This window comes from Salvelinus namaycush, chromosome 2 (genome assembly GCF_016432855.1).
Source record: "Salvelinus namaycush isolate Seneca chromosome 2, SaNama_1.0, whole genome shotgun sequence".
NCBI lineage: Eukaryota > Metazoa > Chordata > Actinopteri > Salmoniformes > Salmonidae > Salvelinus > Salvelinus namaycush.
This window is the reverse complement of record NC_052308.1, coordinates 36,208,084-36,222,404: the sequence shown is the minus strand read 5'-3', so window position 1 is coordinate 36,222,404 and position 14,321 is coordinate 36,208,084. Positions and strand designations below refer to the sequence as shown.

Below are 14,321 nucleotides of genomic sequence, written 5' to 3'. Positions count from 1 at the left end.
GCAGTCTCTCATCACTATCTATGTACAGTACTGATATGTCATAAATTGCAATATGCAAATTAATCCTTTAAAAACGTACTTCCTGAATATAGCTAGCTAAGTTTCGTTTCCCTTTTCATTCAGCTAGCCTTCTAATCTTGATAATGAAGTAGCTACACGTAAATAGAAGTGGTTTCAAGTTCTATAATTACGTAAAATTTTGAGGCAAGAGAAAGGTAAGTTAATTGTCAACAGATAAGGAAACTCTATGAAGAAGCCTGATAGCCCTATTACGTAACTGCCCGCTGATCAGGTGAGAAACCCATTTGCAGTTTTATCAACTTGAAGCTCGAGCGCCTTTTACCACCTTCACTCTGTGCTGTGTGTGACCCATTCTATGCAAATTTCCCTCTCAATTTTGGTAGCCTCTGGATACTTATGGGTAAAGTATCACATGTCGTTTAGCATACAATACAATATTAATAGTAATGGTCTTCCTTATGGGATAGAGTGCTGTCAAAGTGAACGTTTCCGTTTCACATGATGTTGTTTTTCACTGTGTGTTATTCTTCTCTGCATCATTACTTTCTTATTCTTGTCATTTCTTAAAATAGGTCTAACTATGACATCTCCTGAGGTCTTCACAAGCAACTTAATAGAGGGTAAGAATAAAGAGTTTTCATAATAGTCTCCTATCTGATTTCCTGATCATGTCTAAATGGGCAGGTCAATAAACGGCCAAAGAGCAATGATAGTATGACATCATATGAACGTGAAACGTACAATATCTGGTCTATTTTTGACCAAGTTTAATTGAGTATCGAGTGTTCTGTGCATTGATGAAAATGTCATTTTTCTATTGCAGCGGAGGAGCTAGCCCAGTTGTTGAGTGAGGCCATCAGCTGTGGTGACAAAGAGGAAGCCAAAAGGTGTTCAGAGCAGCTGGCAGAGTTGTGTGTACCAGTATCTGTCATGATCTCCCGCAAGGCTTACTCCCAAGACTCTATTCAGTAGGTGGAATCATTTAGTAGTATTCTGTTGGGTCATACTTTACATTAATTACATAGGATTAGCCTATAACAGAATAAACGCAAGTGGAATAATCAACATGTAATTAGGCTGTAACAAGCTATTAGGTACAAGCGATTGTGGATTACTTACTTTACTCTTTATCGCTCACCACCTTGAAAAACGTAAAGATGCACTATGCAGAAATCGCGCCACCATTTCCTGGTTGCTACAATTCTAATAGTTAAAACAAACAAGTAGAGTGTAGAGAATCATTGTACCATTCAAACCACTATGAAATATATTTTCCATAAACAAAATTATTGCATTTTAAGCTGTTTGAAGCTGGTGTACCAAACCGAAAGTAAAAGATGGAAATACGAAATTTAAGCACGTGAAGCATAGAAATAGTGCACATAGAACTTCTTATACTTGCTTTCAATGAGAATGACACATCTATAACCCCAATTTCTATGTAAATTTGGTTGGTTGGCCCAAAAAGTGACATATTGCAGCTTTAATCAATTGTAACACCTTTGTAACTGTGTTGTTTTAGTGCTGAGAAATTCAGACCCGGTTACCTCTATTGGTTACTTTGCTGCAGGTTGAAGGTGGGAGTCGGGGATGCACAGTCAGAAAACTATATTCCGGTTACTTTGTTGGTAACACTTGACATGACCATTTCAGATCTGAAAGAAAAGGTAAAATAAATAGTTGTTGCAACCCATTTTCACCAACAGCTCTGATATTTACTCATTATCTTGAACACACATATTTGCAGTGAAAAAAAGTAGAGACCGAGACCCCATGCATTCTTGAATTTCTCTCTACAGATCAATACTGACTATGGATTTCATCCATCTCTGCAAAGCTGGGTGATCGGTAAGCGTCTGGCATGGGACTCTAAAACTCTGTACAGCCATGGGGTAAGGAAGAATGGAGACCAAGCCTACCTGTACATCAAGTCTGCCCAGGCTGCCAACCTCAGCCGGGAGCAAGTGAACCAGGAGGAGGAACACCGTCGGCTAGACAGTAAGGATACTCTGTCATACAGCACTGTTTAGTCTTCCAATAAGAACCTAGTATACTGAGCAAGGCACAGGTTGTCAACATATCAGCTTGTGACACACACATGCACACTTACACCAACCTATACCTTAAAATATTTCCCCCCATTATAGACAGCCATGTTTGTATTTTGACTTGTTGCCATCATGGTATAGGTATCATTGAGTCATTGAGTCCTCTACTGGCCAGGGGAGCAACTGGACCAACCCCACCTCCCAAAACTAAACACCCAGCACCTCCTCCTCTGCAACCAAAGCCTCAGGTAAGATTATAATGCAAACTGTGCAGTGACTCATTGTATACATATACGATAACCATGCCCGTTTCTACAATAATGTGTGCTTGCATATGTGTGTGGGGACAACTAGGTGGGTTGGTCATGCTCTGTGTGCACCTATGCTAACAAGCCAACGAGGCCGGGCTGTGAGATGTGTGGGTCTGAAAGACCAGAAGATTATAAAGTACCTGAGGTTTACCAGCCTGATGAGCAGGAGGTCCAGAGACTCCAGCTAGAGGAGATTGCCAATCTACAGTACCAGCAGGTATGCTTTAAACAAGATATGAGTTGCAAGATATGCGATATACACGTGTTACTCAGATTTTCGTCATAATTACATATAGCTAAAAATACACTTGGTATGACTGTTCTAATGTGTGTAGCCACCTTATTAAATGAGAAAGACAGCGTTCCCTTAATTTTACCGCTCTGTTGCTGTGGGACGATGAAGGCATTGGAGGAAGAGCGGGAGAGGAATTTCTTGAGTCTGGTGGAAACAGACGCCCACAGCCTCGTCCCCAACACAGAGGAGCTGGACTGTCCTATTTGCCTCTGCTCCATTCCGCCAGGGGAGGGAGCCACACTGCGGGAGTGCCTGCATGTTTTCTGCAGGTATAACACATCTTGGCTACATCTAAGTAAGGGAGTAAACATTATTTATAATAGGGGTTACATGGAGAAAATCGGACCTCTGAAATGAAAATGGACGGCCCTCCCTTCAGCAAAATATATTTTACTTAAACCCTCTGTGAACGCTTGAAAAAAAACAAGGGACCATCCCCTATACCCAAAATAATAATTAAAACAAAGTAGATAGCAGAGAATATGTATACATGCACATCCTCATGCACAAGGAAACAAAGCTACAACTATTGAGACACAGCCCTGGCTGGTACTCTCTGGAGTAGATCACTGTCGCTCCACTGCTATTAATAATATAGAAATTAAATACTTACTGACCTTGTATCAATATTAGAGATGTTCCCATAAATGTTTTATCTATAATAAATAAAAAACGACCATCTAAATAATTAAATAATTTGAGACATATACAGGTTAAATGCCTTCTTATTTACGTGTTTTCTCTAAACAGGGAGTGTCTTAAAGGAACCATAGTGAATAGCATGGATCCAGAGGTGACCTGCCCTTATGGGGATGAAGACTACAGCTGTGATAGTAAGCTGCAGGACAGGGAGATCCAATCTGTGAGTCCTGCTGGTGCTCTCGCCATTAGCCTGGCAGCCAGTCAGTTTATGCTTTGTTGGCTAAAGGAAAAACAGAACTGTACCCAGGCTATCTCACTATAGCTCTCTGTATCAAGTGATGATAATGCCTTGTATCATTTATGTAGGGTGCTTATAATAATAATAAATAATACAAATAATACATGGCATTTATATAGTGCTTTTCAAAGACCCAAAGATGATTTTTGTGAAAGATATTCATCACCATAACATATATTTAATCCATTCCATTGTACCCTACAGTGTCCTGTTCTTTGTCTCTTTAGCTTCTCTCTCAGGAGGAGCACCAGAAGCTTCTAGAGCTGAGGCTCAGTATTGCTGAGACGCGGAGTGAGAACAGCTACCACTGCAAAACGCCCGACTGTGCTGGCTGGTGCATCTTTGAGGACGAAGTCAATGAGTTTATTTGTGAGCTCTGCAAAGAGACCAACTGCCTCCTCTGCAAGGTATGTCAACTTTCTCTCTCTTACTCTTCCTCCTTTGTCCCCCCTTGAATGCTAAAATAAATTATGACGATAACAATAGGTGCTTGGCCAACCTTTTTGTCAACCTCTTTTTAAGGCCATCCACAAAGACATGAACTGCAAGGAGTATCAAGATGATCTCCGGATCAGAGCTGAGAACGATGTGGCTGCCAAACAGACCACACAGATGCTGGAGGTAATGTGGTAACAGGCAGATAGTATTCCCTTTCAGTGATATAGCACTGTCTTGGATTGAACATGACATACTACACTACTGAACTGCTATTTGAAGTCTGTTTTTTGGGGGGTGAAACATACTATTGGCCTATTATAGTTTTGAACTGAAATATGAAGCTTATGGGTTTAGATTACACATACTGTCAGCCTATTACACTACTGAACCCATATGTGAAGTCTACAGGTATACCTAATCTTGATTAAACCCACTATTGGGTTATTATGCGACTGCACTGTGATATGATATCTATGGGTAAACCTAACCTGGAGCTCGTGTTATCTTCTTCGATAGTCCTTACTGCAGAACGGGGAGGCCATGCACTGTCCTAAGTGTAAGGTCATAGTTCAGAAGAAGGACGGCTGTGATTGGATCTGCTGCCTGATGTGTAAGACGGAGATCTGCTGGGTCACCAAGCAGGCTCGCTGGGGACCAAACGTAAGACAGTTAAGGCCAAATCAAACGAAACACGAATGAGCGTTGCTCGTTCGACGCGAGGAAAATATATTTGCTTTTTAATTTGAAGCGCATGACGATTTTGACGGCATCGACGCTCGCGGCCCGTCTGATTTCTGTCATTCACTACCATGCATTCTAATTCCAGCGTGTAAACACTCGTTGGCGTTTCGTTTGATTTGCCCTTCAGTTAAACCGAACTGTACTCTTACAGCTACTTCCTCCCCACTGTAATACCTCGCCGTGCTAGACCATTCTTCTTAGACCTACCCTATGGCTCCATTTCAAACATACACTACATGACCAAAAGTATGTCGATACCTGCTCGTCGAACATCTCATTCCAAAATCATGGGTGTTAATATGGAGTTGGTCCCCCCTTTGCTTCCATAACAGCCTCCACTCTTCTGGGAAGGCTTTCCACTAGATGTTGGAACATTGTTGCGGGGACTTGCTTCCATTCAGCCACGAGCATTAGTGAGGTCGGGCGTTGATGTTGGGCGATTAGGCCTGGCTCGCAGTCTGCATTCTAATTCATCCCAAAGGTGTTTGATGGGCTTGAAGTCAGGGCTCTGTGCAGGCCAGTCAAGTTCTTCCACACCAATCTCAACAAACCATTTCTGTATGGACCTCGCTTTGTGCACGTGGGCATTGTCATGCTGAAACAAAAAATGGCCTTCCCCAAACTGTTCCACAATGTTGGAAGCACAGAATCGTCTAGATTGTCATTGTATGCTATAGTGTTAAAATGTCCCTTCACTGGAACTAATGGACCTAGCCCGAACCATGAAAAACAGCCCCAGACCATTGTTCCTCCTCAACCAAACTTTAAAGTTAGCACTATGCATTGGGGCAGGTAGAATTCTCCTGGCATCCGCCAAACCCAGATTTGTCTGTCGGACTGATGGTGAAGTGTGTTTCATCACTCCAGAGAACGTGTTTCCACTGCTCCAGAGTCCAATGGCGGTGAGCTAGACACCACTCCTGCCGATACTTGGCATTGCGCATGGTGATCTTAGGCTTGTGTGCAGCTGCTCAGCCATGGAAACTCATTTCATGAAGCTTCCGACGAACAGTTCTTGTTCTAACATTGCTTCCAGAGGCAGTTTGGAACTCGGTAGTGAGTGTTGCAACCGAGGACAGACGATTTTTACGCGCTTCAGCACTCGCCGGTCCCGTTCTGTAAGCTTGTGTGGCCTACCACTTCATGGCAAAGCCTTTATTGCTCCTAGACGTTTCTATTTCACAATAACAGCATTTATAGTGCTCTAGCGGGGCAGAAATTTAACGAACTGACTTGTTGGAAATGTGGCATCCAATGACGTTGCCACGTTGAAAGTCACTGAGCTCTTCAGTTACACCATGCCCAAACCGGACGCATGTGTGCGTGCGCCAACGTGCGCAAATTGATTTTGTCCCCACACATCAAACGTGATCACGACATGTAGGTTGAAATATCAAAACAAACTCTGAACCAATTATATTAATTTGGGGACAGGTCGAAAAGCATTAAACATTTATGGCAATTTAGCTAGCTAGCTTGCTGTTGCTAGCTAATTTGTCCTGGGATATAAACATTGAGTTGTTATTTTAACTGAAATGCACAAGGTCCTCTACTCAGACAATTAATCTACACATAAAACAGTCAACTGAATCGTTTTTAGTCATCTCTCCTACTTCCAGGATTATTTTTCTTCTTTGGACTATATGGCTTTTGGCAACTAACTTTCATAATAAGGTGCATTACCACAACCGACCTCAGTTCATCTTTCAATCACCCCCGTGTGTATATGTTCCTAAAAACCAATGAGAAGATGGCACGTGGGTATATGCTTCTAAAAACCAACGAGGAGATGGGAGAGGCAGGACTTGCAGCGCGTTCTGCGTCACAAATAGAATCAACTTTTATTTTAGCGTCTGGCAACGCAGACACGCGTTGGCACGCGCGAGCAGTGTGGGTGCAATGATTGAATAACATGGATGTGTAAATTTATTTTGCATCGCTCACGCGACGCGGCCGGTATGGTCAGCATGCAAGGCCATTCTACTGCCATTGTTTGTGTATTGCATGGCTGTCTGCTTGATTTTATACACCTGTCAGCAACAGGTGTGGCTGAAATAGCCAAAACCACTCATTTGAAGGGCTGTGCCTTCGGAAAGTATTCAGACCCCTTGACTTTTTCCAGATTTTGTTAGGTTACAGCCTTATTCTAAAATTGATTAAATAGTTTTTTCCCCCTCATCAATCTACACACATTACCCAATAATGACAAAGCAAAAACAGGATGTTAGACATTTTTGCTAATTTATAAAAAACAAAAAATGGAAATATCACATTTACATAAGTATTCAGACCCTTTACTCAGTACTTTGTTGAAGCACCTTCGGCAGCGATTACAGCCTTGAGTCTTCTTGCGTATGACGTACAAGTTTGGCACACCTGTATTTGGGGAGTTTCTCTCATTCTTTGCAGATCCTCTTAAGCTATGTCAGGTTGGATCGGGAGCGTCGCTGCACAGCTATTTTCAGGTTTCTCCAGAGATGTTCGATCAGGTTCAAGTTCGGGCCACTCTGGCTGGGCCACTCAAAGACATTCAGAGACTTGTCCCTAAGTCACTCCTGAGTTGTCTTGGCTGTGTGCTTAGGGTCGTTGTCCTGTTGGAAGATGAACCTTTGCCCCAGTATGAGATCCTGAGTGCTCTGGAGCCGGTTTTCATCAAGAATCTCTGTACTTTGCTTCATTCATCTTTCCCTCATTCAAATCAAATCAGATTGTATTTGTCGCATGCGCCGAATACAACAGGTGTAGACCTTACAGTGAAATGCTTACTTACAAGCCCTTAACCAACAATGCAGTTAAGAAAAATACCTAAAAAAATAAGAAATAAAAGTAACAAATAATTAAAGAGCAGCAGTAAAATAACAATAGCGAGGCTATATACAGGGGTTACCAGTACAGAGTCAATGTGCTGGGGCACCGGTTAGTCGAGGTAATTGAGGTAATATGTACATGTAGGTAGAGTTATTAAAGTGACTATGCATAGATAATAAGCAGAGAGTAACAGCAGCGTAAAATAGGGGGGGGGGGGGCAATGCAAATAGTCTGGGTAGCCATTTGATTAGATGTTCAGGAGTCTTATGGCTTGGAAGCTGTTTAGAAGCCTCTTGGACCTAGACTTGAAGCTCTGGTACCGCTTGCCGTGCGGTAGCGGAGAGAACAGTCTATGACTTGGGTGGCTGGAGTCTTTGACAATTTTTAGGGCCTTCCTTTGACACAGCCTGGTATAGAGGTCCTGGATGGCAGGAAGCTTGACCCCAGTGATGTACTGGGCTGTACGCACTACCCTCTGTAGTGCCTTGCGGTCGGAGGCCGAGCAGTTGCCATATCAGGCAGTGATGCAACCAGTCAGGATGCTCTCGATGGTGCAGCTGTATAACCTTTTGAGGATCTGAGGACCCATGCCAAATCTTTTCAGACTACTGAGGGGAATAGGTTTTGTCGTGCCCTCTTCATCGACTGTCTTGGTGTGCTTGGACCATGTTAGTTTGTTGGTGATGTGGACGCCAAGGAACTTGAAACTCTCAACCTGTTCAACTACAGCCCGGTCGATGAGAATGGGGGTGTGCTCGGTCCTCCTTTTCCTGTAGTCCACAATCATCTCATTTGTCTTGATTACGTTGAGGGAGAGGTTGTTGTCCTGGCACCACACGGCCAGGTTTCTGATCTCCTCCCTATACAATGTATTGTGGTTGTCGGTGATCAGGACTACCACTGTTGTGTAATCGGCAAACTTAATGATGGTGTTGGAGTTGTACCTGGCCGTGCAGTCATGAGTGAACAGGGAGTACAGGAGGGGACTGAGCACACACTCAGCATGGCAGATGTGTTGTTACCTACCCTTACCACCTGGGGGCAGCCCGTCAGGAAGTCCAGGATCCAGTTGCAGAGGGAGGTGTTTAGTCCCAGGGTCTTTAGCTTAGTGATGAGCTTAGGGTGCACTATGGTGTTGAACGCTGAGCTGTAGTCAATTAATAGAATTCTCACATAGATGTTGCTTTTGTCCAGGTGTGAAAGGCAGTGTGGAGTGCAATAGAGATTGCATCATCTGTGGATCTGTTGGGGCCGTATGGAAATTGGAGTGGGTCTTGGGTTTCTGGGTTAATGGTGTTGATGTGAGCCATGACCAGCCTTTCAAAGCACTTCATGGCTACAAACGTGAGTGCTACGGGTCAGTAGTCATTTAGGTAGGTTACCTTAGTGTTCTTGGGCACAGGGACTATGGTGGTCTGCTTGAAACATGTTGGTATTACAGACTCAGACAGGGAGAGGTTGAAAATGTCAGTGAAGACACTTGCCAGTTGGTCAGCGCATGCTCATTGTACATGTCCTGTAATCCGTCTGGCCCTGCGGCCTTGTGAATGTTGACCTGTTTAGGTCTTACTCACATCGGCTACGGAGAGCGTGATCACACAGTCATCCGGAACAGCTGATGCTCTCATACAGGTTTCAGTGTTACTTGCCTCGAAGCGAGCATAGAAATAACTTAGCTCATCTGGTGGGCTTGTGTCACTGGGCAGCTCGTGGCTGTGCTTCCCTTTGTAGTCTGTAATAGTTTGCAAGCCCTGCCACATCCGACGAGCGTCGGAGCCGGTGTAGGACAATTCGATCTTAGTCCTGTATTGAAGCTTTGCCTGTTTGATGGTTCGTCGGAGGGGATAGCAAGATTTCTTATAAGCTTCCGGATTAGAGTCCCGCTCCTTGAAAGCGTCAGTTCTACCCTTTAGCTCAGTGCGGATGTTGCCTGTAATCCATGGCTTCTGGTTGGGGTATGTACGTACAGTCACTGTGGGGGTTCAACGTCATCGATGCACTTATTGATGAAGCCATTGACTGATGTGGTGTACTCCTCAATGCCATCGGAAGAATCCCATTACATATTCCAGTCTGTGCTAGCAAAACAGTCCTGTAGCTTAGCATCTGCTTCATCTGACCACTTATTTATTGACCTAGTCGCTGGTGCTTCCTGCTTTAGTTTTTGCTTGTAAACAGGAATAAGGGGGATAGAATTATGGTCAGATTTGCCAAATGGAGGGCGAGGGAGAGCTTTGTACACGTCTCTGTTTGTGGAGTAAAGGTGGTCTAGAGTTTTTTCTCTCTGGATGCACATTTAACATGCTGGTAGAAATGAGGTGAAAATGGATTTACGTTTCCCTGGATGAGCGTTTTCCTGTTTGCTTATGGCGGAATACAGCTCATTGAGTGCGGTCTTAGTGCCAGCATTGGTTTGTGGTGGTAAATAGACAGCTACAAAGAATATAGATGAAAACTCTCTTGGTAGATGGCGTGGTCTACAGCTTATCATGAGATACTCTACCTCAGGTGAGCAAAACCTCAAGACTTCCTTAGATATCGTTTTCCAGCTGTTGTTCACAAATATACATAGACCGTCACCCCTTGTCTTACCAGAGGCTGCTGTTCTATCCTGCCGATACAGTGTATAACCCGCCAGCTGTATGTTATTCATGTCATCGTTCAGCCGCGACTCGGTGAAACATAAGATATTACCGTTTTTAATGTCTCGTTGGTAGGATATACGTGCTTGTAGTTCGTTCACTTTATTATCCAGCGATTGTACGTTGGCCAATAGTACCGATGGCAAAGGCAGATTAGCCACTCGTCGCCGGATCCTTACAAGGCACCCCGATCTCCTTCCGTGATATCTCCATCTTTTTCTCCCGCGAATGACGGGGATGAGGGCCTCGTCGGGTGTCTGGAGTAAATCCCTCTCGTCCGACTCATTAAAGAATAATTATTTGTCCAGTTCAAGGTGAGTAATCGCTGTTCTAGGGTCCAGAAGCTCTTTTCAGTCATAAGAGATGGTAGCAGCAACATTATGTACAAAATAAGTTACAAACAATGCGAAAAAACAAACAAAATAGCGCAGTTGGTTAAGAGCCCATAAAACAGAAGCCATCTCCTCCAGCGCCATTACTACCCTATCCTGACTAGTCACCCAGTCCCTGCCGCTGAAAAACACCCCCACAGCATGATGCTGCCACCACCATGCTTCACCGTAGGGATGGTGCCAGGTTTTCTCCAGACATGGTGCTTGGCATTCATACCAAAGAGTTCAATCATGGTTTCATCAGACCAGAGAATCTTGTTTCTCATGGTCCGAGAGTCTTTAGGTGCCTTTTGGCAAACTCCAAGCGGGCTGTCATGTGCCTTTTACTGAGGAGTGGCTTCCGTCTAACCACTCTACCATAAATGCAGTGGTGGAAAAAGTACCCAATTGTTATACTTGAGTAAAAGTAACAATACCTTAATAGAAAATGACTCAAGTAAAAGTGGAAGTCACCCAGTAAAATACTACTTGAGTAAAAGTCTAAAAATATTTGGTTTTAAATCTACTTAACTTAAGTATCAAAAGTAAAAGTATAAATAATTTCTAATTTCTGATATTAAGCAAACCACACAGCACCATTTTCTTGTTTTTATGTATTTTTTTTTACAGATAGACGGGCTATCTCCAACACTCAGACATAATTAAGCATTTGTGTTTAGTGAGTCCACCAGATCAGAGGCAGTAGGGATGACCGGGGATGTTCTCTTGATAAGTGTGTGAATTGGACCATTTTTCTGTCCTGCTAAGCATTCAAAACGTAAGAAGTTCTTCAGGGAAAATGGAGTATGGAGTAAAAAGTACATTCTTTTCTTTAGGAATGTAGTGAAGTATAAGTTGTAAAAAACATAAATAGTAAAGTACAGATACCCAAAAAAACTACTGAAGTAGTACTTGAAAGTATTTTTACTTAAGTACTTTACACCACTGCATAAAGGCCTGAAGGTTCTCCCATCTCCACAGAGGAACTCTAGAGCTCTGTCAGAGTGACCATTGGGTTCTTGGTCACCTCGCTGACCAAGGCCCTTCTCCCCCGATTGCTCAGTTTGGCCGGGCGGCCAGCTCAAGGAAGAGTCATGTTGTTTCCAAACTTTTTCCATTTAAGAATGATGGAGGCCACTGTGTTCTTGGGGACCTTCAATGCTGCAGAAATGTTTTGGTACCCTTCACTAGATCTGTGCCTCGACTCAATCCTATCTCGGAGCTATACGGACAATTCCTTCGACCTCATGGCTTGTTTTTGCTCTGACATGCACTGTCAACTGTTGGACCTTATATAGACAGGTGTGTGTCTTTCCAAATCATGTCCAATCAATTGAATTTACCACAGGTGGACTCTAATCAAGTTGTAGAAACATCAAGGATGATCAATGGAAACAGGATGCACCTGAGCTCAATTTCAACTTTTATAGCAAAGGGTCTGAATACTTACAGTACCAGTCATTCAAGGTTTAAAAAATAATTTGTATACATTTGCAAAAATGTCTAAAAAACAGTTTTCGCTTTGTCATTATTGTATATTCTGTGTAGATTGCTGAATTTCTTTTTCTTTAATCTATTATAGAATAAGGCTGTAACGTAACAACATTTTGAAAAAGTCAAGGGGTCTGAACACTTTCCGAAAGCACTGCAGTATATCACTATGGTCACCAAAAGATTTGAAAGTTACCATGCCCAGTTTGAATGCTATACTCTTTATTAAGTCATTCAGATATCTCAGGTCAGATAGAATCCATCAGATTTTAATATAGTGATAATACAAAAAATATATATTATTAACTGACCTACCTCAATCCAGTACTGCTTTGGTGTTAAATACATGGTACAGTACTATAAGGCTTTGCATATCCTGTAGAACTGTGTATTAAAAAGTTTGTACCATGGCATTGTTGAATACTCATTTCTGATTGGCTTGAAGGGCATTCTAGAGCGTGCATTATTTCCCCATAATGCACGGTATATTTGCGCAGTAGAATTCAATGGCTATAGTTCATTCCTACATGTTCTATGTTTGAGCTGCTTTTGAAAGCAAAAGTATAATTGAAAACATTATTGGCATTGTTGAATTCAATTTTCATAATAGCAAGCTAGGACACCTGCATTGCTTGCCGTTTGGGGTTTTAGGCTGGGTTTCTATACAGCACGTTGTCATCAGCTGATGTAAAAATGGCTTTATAAATACATTTAATTGATTGATGGTTTAGTTAGCTAAACTAGCAAGTCTGTTGTTTGGTTACCAAGGCAACTACTGTCACACTCTTGTAAACAAACTCATTTCTAGTGACTAATGTGTTAAATTATAGCCATGGTATGAGGGATAATCAACTCGGGGCTCAATGCGTTCTCTGGAAAATAATGCAACTTTGTGTTGGTCAGTTCCACTCCGCTAGTGCATCTTGGAACTCGTTGATTATTCCTTACATATCTGATGCCTCTCTGCAGGGTTCTGGGGACAACTCAGGAGGCTGTGGATGTCGATTCGATGGGGCGCGTTGCCACCCTAACTGCCAGAACTGCCACTGAGGGGCCCCACTCCATCTCAACATGGTGCTGGATGGGTAGTCCATATCGGGACACACTCAGTGTCCTGTGAGGCAAGGAGACTATTTTTCTCTCAGTAATCCTAACCTGGACCACCCTGAAAAAAATCATGCACTGATGTTAAGGGGTGATTTGGGTAAAAACTTTAGTTCTGCACATGGATCTCAAGTTATTCAGTCCTTTGTGAAGACACTGGCTAGTCTTACTTCCAAAGGCCTTTTATATTACTTTGAACACAAATTATCCCTGGGCGGTGTTTAATTGATGGTTCAATTGACATTGGTGTAACACACATTTTATTACCTAGTTAGAAGATTTATATAAATGTTTTGCTCTCTACATGTAGGACAATTGTTAAATATTATGTTAGAGGCGTATAACCACCTATATCTGACAGGAGACACTCCATTTAAACAAAACAGGGTTGTGATATAAATTCAAGACGCTTATTGTTTTCTTTGAGATGCACGTTTCTGTTTTGTTAAATGGCAAGAGTCTTAGACACTGGAAGAATATTGAATATTGTCTTTCATGTATAAAATAAATATAATGTTGGCTAATTGTTTAACTTCTCATCAGCAGTAAGGTTCTAGTCATGACCTTAAAAGCATTAACACTAGAGATACTGTAAAACAGATACATATTGTAACCTTGTAATGGGGATAACTATTTACTTTCCTTTGGACTGAGCATGTACAACTGTAATGAAGGGATATTTAACATATTCATTGGTTCTGTTAGATTTTGTAAGTTATCAAAGGCGGTAATGGACAATCACAATTCTTCTGTAGTTTGGTTTGACCACTCCTCCAGCCTTATTGGAAGTGTTTTTTTGAACACTCCCAGCAGAAGCCATCCATACTTTTTCGTCATTGACTACAACTAAACCGATCTGTTCAGCGTAGCCAATTTCTTGTTTTAACACTGCATACAGTGCAGTATAATGCAAGTCTTAGCTATGTTCATTAGCTACTTTTTTGAAGGATGATACCATTGCAGGGCACAATTACTATTTTGTTTGGCGAATGTAAAGCATTATTTACTTTAGGGAAAAGAACACAACTTTTCTTGATGAATGATCCAGAATAAAGGGGTTTAACTCTTACTGCTTGAAGGTTTATTGTGTTGTCTGTCTGCTGCTTTGAGT

At 42.3% G+C, this 14,321-nt stretch overlaps 1 protein-coding gene across 2 annotated transcripts; it reads left to right on the top strand.

The window, feature by feature from the left end:
• The first annotated feature begins 58 nt into the window (after positions 1–58).
• On the top strand, positions 59–14,279 carry rbck1 (RanBP-type and C3HC4-type zinc finger containing 1). 2 transcript variants are annotated; one of them, XM_039012434.1, is made up of 13 exons: positions 59–215; positions 594–641; positions 845–989; positions 1,592–1,688; positions 1,821–2,019; positions 2,211–2,317; positions 2,424–2,597; positions 2,784–2,944; positions 3,426–3,537; positions 3,843–4,022; positions 4,138–4,236; positions 4,570–4,713; positions 13,076–14,279. In XM_039012434.1, the coding sequence occupies exons 2-13, from the start codon at positions 602–604 to the stop codon at positions 13,154–13,156; spliced, it is 1,539 nt and encodes a 512-aa protein (XP_038868362.1). In that variant the 5' UTR covers positions 59–215; positions 594–601; the 3' UTR covers positions 13,157–14,279. The 2 variants fall into 2 exon arrangements, with proteins under 2 accessions (XP_038868362.1, XP_038868353.1); XM_039012425.1 differs by having other exon boundaries at positions 59–292.
• The last annotated feature ends 42 nt before the right edge of the window (positions 14,280–14,321 follow it).